The sequence below is a fragment of the Ursus arctos genome, unplaced genomic scaffold (genome assembly GCF_023065955.2).
Source record: "Ursus arctos isolate Adak ecotype North America unplaced genomic scaffold, UrsArc2.0 scaffold_15, whole genome shotgun sequence".
In the NCBI taxonomy this organism is placed as follows: domain Eukaryota; kingdom Metazoa; phylum Chordata; class Mammalia; order Carnivora; family Ursidae; genus Ursus; species Ursus arctos.
Window position 1 is genome coordinate 237,229 of NW_026622819.1, and position 18,098 is coordinate 255,326.

At 46.5% G+C, this 18,098-nt stretch overlaps 1 protein-coding gene across 2 annotated transcripts in view; it reads left to right on the forward strand.

Annotated features, from left to right (window-relative positions):
• The first annotated feature begins 19 nt into the window (after positions 1–19).
• Positions 20–18,098, forward strand: part of SDHA (succinate dehydrogenase complex flavoprotein subunit A) — a 29,741-nt gene continuing 11,662 nt past the window's right edge. The window contains exons 1-10 of one of the 2 annotated variants that reach the window (XM_026506614.4): positions 20–172; positions 6,875–6,964; positions 7,950–8,111; positions 10,057–10,200; positions 10,481–10,645; positions 11,531–11,679; positions 12,370–12,494; positions 14,799–14,967; positions 15,729–15,924; positions 16,687–16,858. In XM_026506614.4, the coding sequence (XP_026362399.1) occupies positions 110–172; positions 6,875–6,964; positions 7,950–8,111; positions 10,057–10,200; positions 10,481–10,645; positions 11,531–11,679; positions 12,370–12,494; positions 14,799–14,967; positions 15,729–15,924; positions 16,687–16,858 (1,435 nt within the window). In that variant the 5' untranslated portion in view covers positions 20–109. The remainder of the gene's footprint in view (positions 173–6,874; positions 6,965–7,949; positions 8,112–10,056; positions 10,201–10,480; positions 10,646–11,530; positions 11,680–12,369; positions 12,495–14,798; positions 14,968–15,728; positions 15,925–16,686; positions 16,859–18,098) is intronic. The other variant, XM_026506615.4, reaches the window with a different exon arrangement.

Genomic DNA, 18,098 nt, shown 5'->3' on the forward strand with positions numbered 1-18,098 from the left:
CGTGGCGTGGTGCACAGGCGCAGTGTCCCATCGTCCTGGCCGGGCGCGGCTAGATGCGCAGGCGCAGTCTGGCGCGGGGGCTGGTGGGACAGCCATCTGGAGGACGGAGATGTCGGGGGTTCGGGCGGTGTCTCGGCTGTTGGGCGCTCGGCGCCTGGCACTGACCAGGGCGGTGAGTCGGTGCCGGGGGTGGGCAGGGCGCGGGGGCGTAGGTGGGGGCAGGACGGTCCCCGCGGGGCGAAGCGGACGCCGATTCCCCCCGGCCCCGGGACGGGCTGGGGAAGGTCTGCGGGCCGTTGCGGGGAGGAGGTCGCCCGAGGGGTGGGGCCGACCCAGCGGCCAGCCGGAGGTTTTCAGAAGCCCGCCGGGCTGTGTCCCGGTGAAGGTCATGACCCCGCGTTCCGCCCCAGGGCCGCTTCCTCCGCCTGGGATCCAGGCCTGGGGTCTGGGGGCTTCGCGGAAGAGCGTCGCCCTGGTCCGAGCCTTCAGCGCGTGGGGAGGCGTGTTTGGCCAAGGTTACTCGGACGGGTAGCGGCCCATGGGTGCCCCGGGCTTCGGAATCTAAAAGCGGCCTTAAACCTCGGGCGGAGGCGGGCCCACGACCGCAGGCGCGCGCTCATCGCGCGCTGTGCGGGCCGCCGTGCCGCCCGCCCCGCGGGACCGTCGGTCGGGTGCCCGAGGCCCCAGGTGGGGTGGGTGGAAGGCACGTTCGACGCCCGCGCTTGGGCTTCCCTGGCAGCTGTTCGCAGAACCGAGCCCTCTTCGGGGAAAGCGTAGACCTGGCAGTAAGTTTAGGGCCTTGGTTCTGGGTTTTGTGTGGCGGCGTTTTGCGCGCTTTAAGAAAATCAGACGGAGAATGCCAGCACTCTGACTTGCAAAACCACGTTTGGGCGAGGACGCCTGGAAGTTTGATTTCCCGTGCGCTGTCTGGGGAGGCGGGTGGAAGGTCCCTCGCGTGCCCGGAATCCGGGCAGCCGTGGATGACCGTCGGGGGATGCTTTCCGAAGCCCTAGCTACTGGATTGTGTGCTCTTTCCAATAACGACTTCAGAATCCATCTTTTCGGGTTTTATTGAAGCACAGTAAACTTAGAGGGTTTGGTTATTTGGGTTCTTTTAAATGATCCGCCCACCTGCCTGCTCAGTAATATAATTACAGAGTGAAGATCCCAATAGGAACCAAGGCATTCAACAATACTGGCTTGACTTGTGCCTGTAATTATACTTGCAATTTTCTCCTTTTTGAAATACAGATATTAAAAGTTAAATGTGAGAAGGTTTAGCCATCCTGCCAACACCAGAGAACAGTTTAAATGCTTTCACGTGTTGCTGTGGTTGGTGCTTACTGAGCAGAGGTCCCTACTCGCCAACCCCTGTCTTGGGCTCTAAGACACAAAGGTTGGAGGGAGCCCACGAGCAGGAAGTGGAGTCCTTGGTCAGTGGTGTATTTTTAGTCAGGAGTCCCTGAACAGACTTCTTACAAGTACTTCCTGCTTATTAGGTGAAGTGACTGGTAACTGGTGGTGTTTGTGGAGATGAGCTGAATAGGTCTATTCGCAGTCACCCCAGACTGGTGCTCTGCAGTCCTTGTGCAGACTACACCCCTCCAGCCTGTGGAACTCGCTTCACCCACTGCCTGCCCTCTGTCAATTTATGAAAACATTGTTGGCCTTTAGAGAGCTGGACTGGAAGAATTCTAGTGCTGAGCTTTCAGCACAGGAGGTCGGGGTATATAAACCTCTCCTATGTTGGCGTGATTTCCAGGTGATCTTGGTTGAATCGCTGTTAGCAGCTGGCACTTTCCTTTTTATTATCTCCTTGAATCTTCACCCCAGTCCTTTGTTTAGGGACTTGTGAACATGAGGGCAAGATAGATAAAGCAAAATTGAACCGTCCCTTAGGCCTACTGGAAGTTGGTCTTGGGTTTTTAAAAAGTCTTGTTTATCCTGATGAAGATAGCTTTTCCTGTCCCAAACAATATATTTCGTGGAATTTAGGATTGGCAAAAACAAAAGCATCCAGTTAGCAGAACAAAAGAAAAGTGTGATTACCAACTGAGAAATGTGCATGGAGAGTGCATGAGGAAGATAATTTGAACAAAATCCACAGAGAATTTTTCTTTATTTCATTTTGTTCAATTCTGTGGTGTTTCCAAGTCATTTTTTATACTTACAGCTGCTTTCAGGTTGCAAAATTATCCAACCTATTTCGCCTTTGTTTCATTTTTAGTTAGCCTAATGCACTGACACGATTTGCAGAGTGTTCTAAACTAGTTTACTGAAAGGAAAAGTAAAACCGAGGATCTGAGTATCTGGTTAACGGCTTCAGATAAGATTTCTCAGATTCTTTTAACATGAAGATCCGAAGTACTGTTTGAGAGTAAGTCAGTTTCTTTGAATATTGTTTTGAGTACGTTTTAGTGGTATATGTAGTTTTACATCATTTAGGCCTTTGTAGTAATCTTTCGTTTTGCTTCTTGGGGTAAGTTTACTGCAGTGGCGTTCAGTTCTGCATTCCGTGTGATGTTTTGCCTGGTTCGCTTGAAAAGTTGTGGCTTGGTTTTGATATGTGATCTGGATATGCATCTGATTTTGGAGTTGCAGAGATTTTCCAAAGGCTCCTTACCTGGGGGAATGTACAAAATCTGGTGCCAGCCAGGCAGACCTGAGTCCAGACCCTGGATAGACTCCCCTTCTCCATGGGCTTAATGAGGATTCTGTGACATAACCCGTGAAACCCTTGTGTGGTGCTCTTCCGAGGCACAGCCTACAGCTGACAGCCTGTGCTGGGTAATCTTGTGAGCTGTGTTTTAAGCATCCCTGTTTTAAATACCTTTAAATTTTTGATGAAAATAATTACACGTAGTTGTAAAAAAAAAAAAAAAGTCAAGGAGTACAGAAGGCTTTATAATTGAAAAGGAGTAAGACCCTCTCCTTCCCCAGACCTGTTCCCCAGTGGAATTAATTATGAATTGTTGCCGTTACTGGCCTCTGGTGCTTACCTCCATTTTTCCTGCTAATACGCAGGTGTATTTTTATCCATTTTGGACATTGAATTATGCTGCTAAATGAGGATTTAGTTGACACAAACCATCTTACTCCCACATCCTCAGTTCTTCCGTTGTATCTATGCAGCCACTTTCAGATCCTTTATTGGCTGCTTCTCTGATTGTATAGATGAGTTTCTTTTTCATGGTTTGTAGGTGCATGTTGTTAGATGAGGACTCCCCACTTTGCTAGACTCCACACTTCTTTTCACTTTTTTCTTCCTTTTACCATCTGATTAATTCACCTGTGCTTTCCTGCCATTAAAAGATCTAAGTGTTTCTGTTAATTCAACCTCCGAGGTAGATTTCCTCATTCTTCTCTGTGTTGTCCTGTTTGATAGTTTTACTTCAAAAAATGTTACTAAGTGACACAAAAAGTGTTTTATCTAAAGACAAATTGGATTAATATTAGGCTGTCCAGATTCTAAAATTGCTCCTCAAATTCCAATTTAAATGAAAAGCTAGTACTCTATTTTCCACAGAGAGATAGTGTGATAATTTGTTAAAGATGTCATTATAATAGCTGGCAGTGTTTAAGCTAGCCATGGGTGTGTGTCTGTCCTTATTCAACATGAACATCCTTGAAAGAAGAACTACTTAGGGAATCTCACTGTTCTATTTTATTTTTTTATAGTTCAACTGAGGCAGGTAAGTTGAACGATCAGAACAAAATGGGATCAATTAGGAAAACCTGTATGTAAGAGACACTTTACAGTATAATACATCCTTCTCATGTTGATTATCGTCATAGGATTTGATATATATGATTATTAAGTTTTCTGAGTTAAAATTGTATAGGTGTCCATGAAGGTCTGGAAACATAGACAAATATAATAGTTTACTGATACTCCGGCAAATGTTCAATGATTGTGCTGTCCTCACTGCAGATCATAGTTCAACAAGCTGTGCAGAAGTGCATGGAAGAGTGTGCGCTGAGCGGTATTACCGTCAGTCACTGCCTGCGCGGTTTGTGTGTCTCATTTCTCACTGGATGAACCTGCGCCCTTAGAATACTCGAGGTGTAGTTAAGGAAGAAGTGGATGTTGTCTGTGTCTCCAGACTGTGTGATCATATATATATATATATATATATATATGTTTTTTTAGTGTCACATGCTGTAAGTCTTATAAACATTTTTGCTTTTCATGTTATACCCAGAAAAACGTGAATACTAAAAATGAGAGAACGGAAAGAGAAAAATTGATTTATTTTGCCTTTAAATTCCACACCACAACATTTTACTGAAAATGAGTGATTTTTAATCTGTAGATAAAAAACTCTCTAAATGATATGTAGGATGTTTTACAAGTTTGGTTTTAAAATAGATTTGAATTCACAACAGGTCTTACATACAATGATTTCAATCCATGAGGCACTCCAGAATACAGTGTGGACGTATAACAGTTATGTAACGACTTCTTGATAGTTCAAGGGGTACAGACCTTTTTCAAGGGCACCTGGGTGGCTTAGTCGGTCAAGCATCTGACTCTTGGTTTCGGCTCAGGGTCCTGAGATCGATCCCCACGTGAGGCTCCCTGCTCGTGTGCACACTCGCTCTCTAAAATAAATAGTTTTTTTAAAAGACCTTTTTCAAATATGGAAAGAAATTGCTTTTTCTGTAGTATTAACTCCTAAAAGCTATTCTCCTTTATAGACGACAATATTATTGTCAGCTTCATATACTTTTACTTCATAAAGAACACCCAGAGGAAGAAATTTCTGAAGGTTTCCCCAGATACATACGGCTACATTTTCTGTCGTGCGTACAACAACTGCAAAGTATGGCCCATTCAGATCCAGATTCTTACGATCAAAGGCCTTCATAATTGCCTCCCCCATATACTCCTTGAGGTTGGTCAGATTCATAACCGTTGCCTGTAACAGGATCAGTCTCTCCATGTACTGTCACCACAACTGTATAATTGTGCCCACGGCCATTTGGACTGTTGCAGGTCCCAAACAGTTTCAGGTTTTCTTCATTACTCAGAGATTTGCTGTGGAGCGGGTGGGTCTCCTGAAGGACATGAGGTGGGACAGGTGTCCTGCATTCGTGGCCTCACCTCCCCGCTTGGCTGGCAGGGGGGTGCTCACTGTTTCTATTTTAATTTCAGTTTAGTATTGCAAAATGTACTGTTCTTTTTGGAACTGTTACCTTTATATTGGGTACTTTATAAAATTTTCAGGAACATTTGTATTAAGATTCTTTGACTTAGTCCTTTAAGATGTGATTTTACCAATTTTAAAATTATACTAAAACAAGAATATTTGTTCTTTTTAGTTCTTTAGTTCATTTTCTGAAAGAAAAGAATTGGCTTATGTCAAAGTATATTTAAAGTTGAAATTGGAGAATTTAAGAATATTGCTTTTATCAGTTCAGATCTACTTAGAAATCCAACAGACTTCTTTGTAATTGGAGCTGTTAGCATAAGTCAACTATTTGTGACCTCCATCATTTTGTCTCAGAGCTCGAGGAAGCCTAGATGTTGGAGCCACCTGTGGTTTGCAAGTGGCCAAGCCCTCTAGCCTTGGCCTGAGTCCCTTAATCTTAGAATGGAGTCCTTCAGTTCAAAACTGCTCAGAGTTCACTTTGTATTTTGCCATATTCTCCTTCCTGTATTCCCCACTTGTTTGTCCTATGGAATAATTCTTTTTATTTACCCCACAGAATAAATAACATCTCTTCCAAATTGCAGAATACTTGAAGACATCTCTCATGTCCCCTTTTGTCATTGTTCAATGTACTTAATTCCTAAAACTGTTGTTTATGAGGTTGCTAAAACTTCATTTTATCAGTAGTCCTCTAAAAACCAGTCAGTAGAATGGAAAGACCAAGACATAAATTGGTTCACTTATGAAGAATGTGGCCTCGTGCTGGGCCGTGCTTTCATTAATACCAGTTTTCTTGAGTCCTTATAGAGTAGAACATTTAAGCCAAAACTTGGAGGGTTGTAGAGGTTAGCCAGGGAAAGGCATTTCCAGACAGAGGGAACAGCACCGTGGAGTAGTACAGATGAGACAGCTTGTGCCTCGAGCCCAGCACAGATGTGGAGTGTGGGGAAGCAAAACTGTGAGCATGTCTGGGCCTGGGGCCCTCACCTTAACAGTGAAGGGCTGATCTCACTGGTGCCTAGGTGTCCCAACAAGCGGTAGAGCCTCTTCTAGAAAATGGATCTCCCGACACACCATCCAGTGCCTTTTCCAATGAACCACACAGCCTTGCAGATACGTGGTCCTCTAGAGTGAAGAGGGTTATGATGGGTCCAGTAAAAGTGCTTCATTGTTTGCATACTACCACTTTCGCAAAAATTGATGTCTTTCCCATTCTCCACGAAGAACCCTAGTTAAGAAATTAATGTGGAGTTGTACCTTTTCATCTCTGAGTCTGTGAGTGTCCTGTTTGGAAACAGGTTTCATTTAGAAGGGCTTTTCCTGAAGTGGCAGGTCTTTGCCACTTCGGCCTGCTCTGGGTTCTTAGCCCTTCCTTACCCTTCAGGGTCAAGTAGAGGACCCCAGCTGAGCTGTCTAGGTGAAGGGGGAACACTTGAGTACTTAAAAAGGTTAATGACTTAAGGGGAAATTTTTTTAAAAATATTTTATTTATTTATTTGAGAGAAAGAGAGCAAGCACTAGAGGGGGGAGGGTCAGAGGGAGAAGCAGACTCCCTGCCAAGCAGGGAGCCCGATGCGGGACTCCATCCTGGGACTCCAGGATGACCTGAGCTGAAGGCAGTACCTTAACCAACTGAGCCACCCAGGCGCCCCTTAAGGGGAAATTTTGATGGCTAGTCCTTGTTCCTTTAAGACACTTAGTGCTCTCCATCTGTGTCTCAGCAGTGGCCAACGACAAGGCAGACGGGCACCTGCGGTTTTCACTTCACTGTTGATGGGAATAAGAGGTCTTCTGCGAAAGTTTCCAATTCAGTAAGTTCACAAATTTTTGTTCCCTTATAAATGACATCCTTGGTTTAGAGGAGTAATGATCTATACCAGTTTTCAGGATATTGGAATAATACACAGTTCCTGTTTAAAGGAAAAAAATTCTCATTCCAGTGGTGCTCAAATTATTTTTAGTGTATAGCACTTAATTGTGGTACAAATATAAGCACAGTCATCAACACTTTGCTTGTGGTTCATGGATATGTATAAACCAGAGTAAAATTTAAGTCACAGCAGCAAAGTAATAAAATAAAAATAACAGATGAACATTATTTACTGTGACGAATGGCATAGGACCATGGAGCCACTCGTGTGTAGGCTCTTTGTGTTTACCGGTCCCGTTCTCTTCTGTGCCGAAGACAGAATTTGTTGACAGGTCTCTTTCTCATAAGCTCACAGCAGTTACCGAATGCTAGTTGGCATCTTCTCAGTCAGACACAAGCATGGTCCTGAAACCGGGTTCCACTCCCGGTGCTGACGTGGTTGCCCAGACGGACCGGAGATGTGCTCACCTAAATGAGACACCGTATTGACATTGTCAGAAACTTGCTGGTCGCAGGCGGAGAATCGCGATCTCTACTGCATTATGACCTTAGATTCGCGTAAGCGCACATACGTATATGTCGCTACAGACAAAGATAAAGAAGCTAATTGAGTAGAAAAGCCATATTTAGGGCTAATTCTTTGATTTGTGTTGTTGCTTTTCTTTGCTTCTACAGTTCCTTGCTTTGAGGCTGTACCTCTTTAGCATTTCACCTCATAGCGGGTTTCCTAGGTGCTGGGATGAGTGCTCTCCGTTCGGCAACTCTCTGTGTTGGCCCTGTCCGCTCCCCACCACACACCGTGTGGGGCCCACAGGGTGGACGCCCCTCCTCGTTGCAGCTGCTCTTTTGTTGCTCCTTCTGTTTTCCCTGAGCCCTTGGCACTGTACCCACCGTCCCTGGTTGACAGGTGAATTGTTCCTTTCCAGATTTCTACGCAGTACCCAGTAGTGGACCATGAGTTTGATGCGGTGGTGGTAGGTGCTGGAGGGGCAGGCCTGCGAGCTGCGTTTGGCCTTTCCGAGGCTGGGTTTAACACGGCCTGCGTCACAAAGCTCTTTCCTACCAGATCACACACCGTTGCAGCCCAGGTAAGAGAAGGGGGCTCGCTTAGTGGTTTTGGCATCTGCACAGCAGTGCACAGTCTCCTGCCACAGTCCTCCTTCCCACCACACTCCAGCCACATTTGTCTCTTTCTGCTCCTTGCACCCATTTGGCTCACTCACCTTGGGGGTCTGTGTCCACACTGCCTCCACCCCACTGCCAGAGCTGCTTCTGGGGCCTCTAATCACTCTTTTCTGCTCTAGTCACACTCAGGGCTTCTCTGAGCACCCACGTAGACCCCCTGGCCACATCATGGTTTGTCTTCACCGTACTCTTCCAATCTGAAACGCACTCGTCTCTGGACTTGCTGCCATTGGCCCCGAATCTCATGTGTCCTGCTGCAGCCTTGGTGCAGGCCTTGTTAACTATGATGGTGATGAGCTCTGGTGACGGCACAGATGTGTCAGACAGAAGAACGTTGGCCTTGAAATGCTCAGAGTTTAGGGAAGAGGATGAAAGTAAGGTGAAATATTACTCCGTGATTTTATAATTTTGCTTGCTTGACGTACTTGAGGTAGTACCCCGGTTGAGTATTCCAGAATCTTACTGGACTGTTTTTTCCAGTATTTGGAACACATTTCCTTATAGAGATAGCAGAGTATGTGGCGACTTTCCAGGAACCAATGAAAGCCACCCTAATTACTGCTATAGCCTGTATTCAGTGTCCAGCGACGTTCTTCAGGCACGTAATTGATGCCAGATAACTTTGTCCTGAAATGATGTTTTGTAAACTGAAAAATAAATAATACATACCTTTGGAGAATATATTGTCTAAAAGGAAAAGTGGATGTAAACATAATTATAAATAATGCAAAATAATAGGGTGTTCAGGTAATGCAATATTAATACAATAAAAAGAATAAGATATGGGTAGCTTAACTTGAATGCTGGTTCTGGAGAAAATAGGTTTACTTGGGGGAAGGATAAGGCAGGTGGGACCTGGAGTGTCCAGGTGTCCTTCTGCAGGGGCACCTGGCTGGCTTCGTGGGTAGAGCCTGCAGCTCTTGATCTCGGAGTCGAGTGTTTGAGCCCCACGTTGGACGTAGAGATTACTTTAAAAAAACAAAACTGTGCTTCTAGGGATTCCGGGAAGACTAGCTGTCTGTGGCCCTGATTTTTACTAATAATAGCAGTTAAATAATAGCATCTGAGCATGCACCAGGCCAAGTATTTTTGTGTTATTTTGAGCTGGGTTTTCTCTATTCCGCTACTACTCTGGTACTTCACATTTTTAATCAGGATTGTGTTTGGGTTTACAATGGAAGGGGTTGGAGGAGGAGGAGGAAGTAATTTGGTAACTTTTGCTGCCTATTACAGGATTCCTGGCTCTGTGCTAGTGACTCTTTTCCTGGGAACTAAACATAATGGGAAATTGAGCCCCAATAGCACCAGGTGGGAAAAGAGTTCCAGCATGGGTTGCTTGACTCAAAAGCTGTGACTGAGGAACAGTGGGAAGACAGAGGGGAAAGTTCTCTGTGCCTTTCCTTGTGAAGAAAATAGGAGTACTCTAGCTTTATGTTGAAGAGGAAAAGTGCGAGCATTACGTTTGTCCCTGTACTGCCGTTTTCTTGACCCTGAGTCCAGAGTTCATTCCTTGGCAGTGAGCACTTCTTGCCTTTAACACGTGCCAGTAAATACCAATGGAACATCCTGTCATGAAATTACCCCAGATTTGTTGAGTACCCTGTATGTGTCAGGTTGGGAAGTGATGAGTGTTGCACATATAACCTCACTTAACTTTCTAGACAACTTCTCGGTAAGGGGACTGAGGCTGAGGGAGGTCCTGTAACCGGGCCGTAGTCAGGTCCCTTACGGACAGTCGTGTCAAAGCAGTTGGCTTTCTCTGAACCCAGTTCTGGGGCAGGAGGCGAAGAATCAAGCCTGGAATGGAAGACCCTCCTGGTAGCTTGTAAGGTTGCTCTGTGTTTGCAGGGAGGAATCAATGCTGCTCTGGGGAACATGGAGGAAGACAACTGGAGATGGCACTTCTACGACACCGTGAAGGGCTCCGACTGGCTGGGGGACCAGGACGCCATCCACTACATGACAGAGCAGGCACCTGCTTCCGTGGTAGAGGTAGTGTCCTCACGTGGTTTGTTTCTAATGCAGAAGAGGTTGAGGCAGACGGGGTCAGCCCAAAGAAGGACAACGAGTGGATGAAACGAGGGAAATCTTTTCTATCATTAACCATTCAGTTCATTTAATAACGAAGTTTTTCTCTTTTCCAAAGTGTTGAAATTGTCATAGAATGTATTGGTTTGGGTTTGCAGGTTTATGTTGGAATTGTTTAGTGTAAAGTAGCCATGAATGTCTTGATTCCTTCAAGGTACTATGTGTTTGTTTTTATATTTCACAGCTGGAGAATTATGGCATGCCATTTAGCAGAACTGAAGATGGGAGGATTTACCAGCGTGCTTTTGGCGGACAGAGCCTCAAGTTTGGGAAAGGCGGGCAGGCCCACCGGTGCTGCTGTGTGGCTGACCGCACCGGCCACTCACTGCTGCACACGTTGTATGGAAGGGTGAGGCCGCCCTGGGCGCACGGGGTGACAGGACATGGTCTGGTTAGGCCAGGCATGTGGTGATGAGCTGGAAACAGGCCACCCTGGGGAGAGTCAGCATGTCAGCCCCAGGGTCACTTAATAGCAGAGTAACTTGATAGGATGTGTATAGTAATGATTAATTAGGAAGTGTCTATTTTAGAAAGTTAAATTGATAATCATTACATACTGTGTTTGAACTTGCGCTCTGCGATCTGCCACACTGCAAGTGTGAGAAGAGATTAACTACTTTATGACTCGGCACCTCTGAGTTCCTGAACTGACTGATTTGTGTTAATACTTAACTGTTCAAACTTGACTATGATTCGGGGGACAGTAGTTACTGGATAAGCAGGGCCTACTTAGGCATAGCCAAAAATCAATATTCTGAATAATACTGATTCAGAATAATCGGTTTCCTTAGCTCTTGCTTTCAGATGGGGACAAAGTCCTGATTTACAAATGTCAGGACACCAGTGGCTTCTCTGGCTGGGTGCATTGACAGATGTGTGACAGGGTCTGCCCATCCTGTGGAATTGTGTGTCACATGGGGGAGCTGACAGTTTCTTGGGGGTCTGTTACTTGCACTGTAAGCTACATTGTCTTCTTTGGTATGCGTGACATGTGTGTCCTTACGTTCTGATCATACAGCTAAGAGCAGGCTACCTTTTGTATTGTTGATGTGAGCTGAACTCTGTGACTCCCTTTGCAACCTGGTATACGCCTAGGGTTTACACTGTCCATTTGTTAACACACCAGATCAGGGCCTTTAACCTGTTCGCATGAGCAGTATTACTGAAATGTCAGTGTAACACCATAAATGCAATTGAAACTGTGGGATTCCTGTTTTTCTTTCATGTTTTTTAGTCTCTGCGATATGATACCAGCTATTTTGTAGAGTATTTTGCCTTGGATCTCCTGATGGAAAATGGGGAGTGTCGTGGTGTTATTGCACTATGCATAGAGGATGGGTCCATCCATCGCATAAGAGCCAAGAACACTGTTGTAGCTACCGGGTAGGAGTCTAATTTGTAATTTAACTTCTCGGTAGGAAAGTTGGGTCTCCGTTTCTTCCAATAAAAATGGAGGCACTATGGAATGGTGGTTTAGTCAAGGCAGTGACCTAACCCAGCAGCATAATAAGCTTTGCCGGCCTCAGTTCTGTGTCTTTGAAGGGGACAGTCACAGCAGCTGCCTCAGGTGGGTGAGGACAGATAGCACTGAGGACAGGACCACTCATATGGGTGTCCTCAGTTTGCACCCGGGAGGACCCTTGCAGAAACAGAGGTCTGGAGAGTCACATGACATTTTCTGGACTAATCTCTCTTTTGCTTTAGTGGGTACTATGTTTATACTGATTTTCTGGGGTAGTTTGGTCACATGATGAAAATAAGTAAATTCCATTTCATATACTGTCAGTCTGTTATTTTAAGCCTTTACGAGCATGAATCCATAGACATTAAAAATTTTAGTATTAACGTAGCATGTGCTTATCAGGGAACTCACTCAGCACAAAAGTACACTAAAGTACAAATGTGAGTCCCTTCTCTGTCCCTCAGGCCCCCACCCCAGTGGCCCAGGGTGGCACAGACAGCACCTGTAACGGTGCTGCTGGGCTGCTCTGTCCACTCCGGTGCCATTAGAAAGGCGGACCCGAGGGTTCCCCGTGTGTCACCGTTCTCTGTGCTGGCCCCTGTGTTTTCCAGAGGCTACGGGCGTACCTACTTCAGCTGCACATCCGCCCACACCAGCACCGGTGATGGCACCGCCATGGTCACCAGGGCAGGCCTTCCCTGCCAGGACTTGGAGTTTGTTCAGTTCCACCCCACAGGTAGGACGGGACCGCATCACGGGGTCCGGGCTCTTCGTGTCTTCTAAGCCCTCCATACCTCCTGCTACTGCTCTGCACTTCCATGCGCTGACTTGTCCTCAGAGCCCAGCTTGTCATTTGCTCAGGAGATTTTTCCCTGCTTCCCGCAAGGCAGTTCAGGGCACCAGCTTCACTCTACCTCTTGCCTTGGAGGTACCTGCTTCAGTCGTAAAGCCACGACTGTTCAACGTCCCTCTCCCTGACTTGGTTGTCAGCTCCTAGCGGCAGGGGCAAGTGTGGCTGTGTTCACAGTGCCTGGCACACAGTAGGACCTTGTCGGTATTTACTGAGTGAATGTCCTCACAGCTGGATGGGCTGCTGCTGACCAGAGTTGTGGCATGGGCAGATTTCAGTGTTGTAAGGAGAACACCAGGCTGTCACAGTAGGAGAGTATGAAGTCGGGAGGGGCTGTGGCAGACAGGACCCCCTGAGGTGTTGAGGACTGCCCAGTCATGGGCAGATTGAGCTCGTCGTGGGTCCTCAGGCAGTTGAGTGGGCAAATATGGGGTTCAGGAGGGAGGTCTACTCTGGGGGTGCTGGTTTGAGAGAGTTTGTTATCCAGAAATGAATCAGAGAGAGGGAGATCTGCTTCTTGGGAGAAATGAGTCTCATTCTGGACTCGTTTTTCTGACTTTTCAACTGAAGGGATACCACACTTGGTGGCAGTAGCCACCCACCTTGCTGAAGAACCTGACCTGTTTTTCTCTTTGCTCTGTCAGTCTGTTTTTTCTGCTCCCTGGCAGGGATGAAAAGAAATGTTTTAGGTAGTTTTGTTTTATTTTGGGCTTTTTTTTTTTTAAGATTTATTTATCTGAGAGAGTGACAGAGAGCACAAGTGGGGGTGGGGCAGAGGAAGAGGGAAAATCTCAAGCCGGCTCCCTGCTGAGTGCACACAGAGAGTGACACGGGGCTTGATCCCACGACCCTGAGACCGTGACACCGTGACCTGAGCCAAAACCAAGAGTCAGACGCTCAACCAACTGAGCCACCCAGGCGCCCCTTAGGTAGTTTTTTAATTACTTTTTTTTTTTTTTAAGATTGTATTTATTCATTCGACAGAGAGAGAGACAGCCAGCGAGAGAGGGAACACAAACAGAGGGAGTGGGAGAGGAAGAAGCAGGCTCCCAGTGGAAGAGCCTGACGTGGGGCTCGATCCTAGAACGCCAGGATCACACCCTGAGCCACCCAGGGGCCCCTAATTACTGTTTTTAACTAATAAAATGTCTGAGGCTTCTGAATTCCCCCTGAAACTTGAGAGCTCAATTTCTTTTTCAGTGTACGGGAAATAGGGCGCTAGAAGGAACCCCTGAAACCAGGAAGCTGGAGGCAGATGAAGAGCAGGAGTGTAACCCCTCTGGCGTGCTAATGGGAGTGTTAGCTTTCAGATGACAGTGACAGATGTGTCTGTCTCCCTGTTACAGTTCAGGTGCTTGGCGTTCCTTGTTTTCATTATGGTGAGGGACGGTGAAGTGAAGGGCGCAGACCTGCCTTGTCGTCTGGTGTGCATTTGGTTCTGCCTTCTCAGCTGTACAGCATTGACATGTTCCTCAGCTGTCGTTGCTCGTCTCTGAAAATGGGGATATTTCCTGGGGTCGTTAGGAAACTTAGAATTGTACACAGCAAGTACAGTGTAGCTGTGAACCGTGATAATTGGTACTGGGGTTGTTACTAGTGACTTTTTTTTTTTTTTTTTTTGAGATTTTATTTATTAGAGCGTATGCACACAAGCAGGGGGAGGGGCAGAGGGAGAGGGAGAAGCAGACTCCCCGCTGAGCAGGGAGCCCAACACAGAGCTCAGTCCCAGGACCCTGAGATCATAACCCGAGCCGAAGGCAGACGCTTCACCGACTGAGCCATCCAAGCGCCCCGTTACCAGTGACTTCAGATATGAACTTTCCAAGCTAGTTTTTCCTACCTCGTCCCAACTCATGGCACAAAACGATGCTCTAAAATGAAAACAAAACCTGAGCTACTTAACATGTACTCGGTTGTGTTGGAAGTTTAAACATGGTTGTCATTGGAATACGCAGCTGGGTTACATCATTGCCGCAACAGCTGAGCTTCCCCTTGCTATCGCTTTGTCAGTGCTCTTTGTTACCAGAACTTCCTACTCTTCCTTAGTCTTTCCTTTTCTTACTCTCTCGTGAGCACAGTGCCCTTTGCACATCCTTTTCCTTTCCCTAAAGATGTCTTGAAAAAAATTTACATTTGAAATACGTAGCAATTGTTAGGTTATAAACATCTAATTACTTGCGTTCTCTGCAGGTATATATGGTGCTGGTTGTCTCATTACGGAAGGATGCCGTGGAGAGGGAGGCATTCTCATTAACAGCCAAGGTGAAAGGTTCATGGAGCGATATGCCCCAGTCGCAAAGGACCTGGCGTCCAGAGACGTTGTGTCTCGGTCCATGACTCTGGAAATCCGTGAAGGAAGGTCTGTGTGATTATCTTGAAAGGTGTCTGAGTGCATGTGCACACACGCACCCCTCCTTTCTCTTTTGGTGGCTGCTGTTCGTGTCTACATTTTAACATGGGCTGGTGTGACTTCTGTGTGAGTTTCAGCACCCCATCCCACTCCACCCCACCCAGCTCTGTAGGCTGCGTGCAGTACCTGCTGTCCTCTGACTGTCAGTTTATGATATCACTCTAAAGACCAGCATTTTGGGGAGTTTGGCCGGTTTGACAAAAACCTCAAATCTGTGGAACATGATTTTGTGTGCGTATGAGTGTTGTGATAGAGACAGACATGCCCGCAGCCTGAAGTTAGCATGTGGGCCTTCGATGCTGTTTTGGGACCTTCAGTGTGCGGGCTCTTGTTCACTGAAGCAGTGTTGGCTCTTCAGTGATCCAAATTTTTGGTGTTATGGTCTGTAAACACTTTATATTTGCAGTATTTGTATTAAAAGGACTTCCTTATGCATTTATCAAGGAAAACACATTGTGACTTCCCAAGACTGGAGTGTGAGCTCAGGGAGGGCAGGATGTCTCTCCATGTTCTGGCTGTGTCCCAGCATGTGGAATCCACCCTGGCACATAGTAGGTACTCAGAAAAGACGTGAAGAATGGATGACCACAAGTGAGGGGAAATTTTTACAGCATAAGAAAAGTGGAACTTGATAAGCTTCAGTGACTGTAGTCTCACGTTTTCTGTAATTATCGTTCTTTGCCTCACATCATGATGTCCTTTTCCACCAGAGGCTGTGGCCCTGAGAAAGATCACGTCTACCTGCAGTTGCACCACCTACCCCCCGAGCAGCTGGCCATACGCCTGCCTGGCATTTCAGAGACGGCCATGATCTTCGCAGGCGTGGATGTCACCAAGGAGCCGATCCCTGTCCTTCCCACTGTGCACTATAACATGGGCGGTATTCCCACCAACTACAAGGGGCAGGTGACCACGCCCAGACCCTTCTGCGTTGTGGAAGACAGCAGGAACGATGGGCCCCCTCACGGTTGTCCCTTGCAAACTCAGAGGAGAAGACAGATGTTTTCCTCAGAAAGCACCGAGTTGCTGCTGAAGGGCAGAGCAGGGCTCGGGCACATTCCAGTGTTTTCATCCATTCCGTAGTCACGAGCGGTCACTGGTAACTTACTGATCCCTCCGTAGTATGCAGTCACAGATGCAACATCATTTGCAGCTTTTCCCAGTTTATAATTTATTTTTCTATATGATCGTTCGTTACTTTTCCTGTGACCTTGTAAATCATCTTCTCTTTGCTTCACATACTTTCGAGTGGTTTGCAGTCCACCCAGAGCTTTTCGGTTCATGATTATTTTTGGCCTCTCCTCAGGCGAGGTGGCTGGGGAGCTCCTTCTCACTTTATAGACAATAATATGCCATACTCCCTTCCCTTCATCTGAATCCAGAGTCAGAGTGTGGAAGTGAGGGGGTCAGTCAGAGGTGGTGAGCGAGGTTTCTCATGAGCAGTAGATGTGGGATTGAAATCACACATGCTGCCATGTGGGGTCTGTTGGCCTGTCTCTGCCTGGGGTGGCCGAGTATCCGGGCACAGATTCAGTCAGAGGCTTCCCTGTAGACGAGAGCAGATCCAGTCCTTAGCTGCCCTCCTTCCTCTGAACCTGCCTGCAGATGCCCCCTTACTGGAAGCAGGGCGGTGCACACGGTGCTCCTGAAGTCTTCTTCCTTCCACAGGTTCTGAGGCATGTGAATGGCCAGGATCAGATCGTGCCCGGCCTGTATGCCTGTGGGGAGGCCGCCTGTGCCTCAGTGCACGGTGCCAACCGTCTCGGGGCAAACTCGCTCTTGGACCTGGTCGTCTTCGGCCGGGCGTGTGCCCTGAGTATTGCAGAGTCCTGCAGACCCGGTATGTGTTTTCTTCAAGTAGCCAGTCTGTTTCGGGAGGTGAGAGGCTACCATGTCTTGATTTGTAATTGGAAATTTGCTTAGTGATCATGGAGTGGTAGTCTGTTTTTTCCCCCTAAAAGTGAGGAAACAGAGTGATTCAGAGATTTATATGGTGACAGACTTGAGACTAGACACAGGCTGGGTGAGGGTCTTAATAGTTTAGAGGATATCCTGGTTTTGGTCAGATTTTGTTTTGCAGTCATTATATTCTCCTTAGGAAAGTCACTATGAGGGACTTGTTTTGAGAAGAAGTTTATCACATAGTGCTTGCTCGTTATAAATTACTTACTTGTAATGAAGTATTTTAAACAGGTATGAATATATGTAAGTTCTTAGTACTTATGGAAAAGTAATTTAGGTTGTTCTAAAAAAAACTGTAAATGATCTGTTAGAGCAGAACATAATGCACACAGAGCAAGGGCCTGGGTCACAGCTGTCCCTGCAGTGATGCAGTGCTTTTCGGTCAGTGATTGTGTTCTTCTGGTAACTTAAAATAATCTGCTGAGGAAGAAACACTACGTGCTGGAGACGTGAGTCCCACTGTGAACAGGACACCTACTGTTGCTCTGAGCTCCCACAGGGTCTCCACGTAGGTTACCGTGACCCATTTGCTCAGAATAGCACATGAGATAAAGACTGTTCCCGAGGGGAGGATCCCTGGGCTCCAACTCTTCCCATTGTGCTTCATTAGTGGTAACTGTTTAGTCTCAGTTCTGCTATTTTTATTGAACAAAAGCTTTTTGTGTGGTGGAAGTCTGTCCTTCTAGTTAAACACAGCCCTTGGTATAACAGGCCGCACTCCCCTTTGCATCTGCAGTTAGCAGATACGTGTAATGAAAAGGACAGTTACGTTTTCAGACACCTTTTCCCTTGCTCTCACTACAAGTCCAGGCTGAGAGGCAGAGGTGGGGCCCTGTCCCCGTCTTTGCTGCAAATACAGGCGTCTAAACCCCTAGTCTGATGCCAGATCGAGTGCTCATTCCACTGTAGTGGTGAAGCCTGAAATCAAATCTCAGAGCAAAGCAGGAAATTCAAGGTTCCTTTTCTTTGAAAATGAGAAAAAGGGAAGTTTTTAAAGACTATCTTGTACTTTTATACCTGAAGGATCAATGCACACTTTAAAAAAACTTTTTTTTAAGTCAGTGATAAAAAAGGAATAAACCACTCATACATACAACAGCACGAATGGATCTCAAACG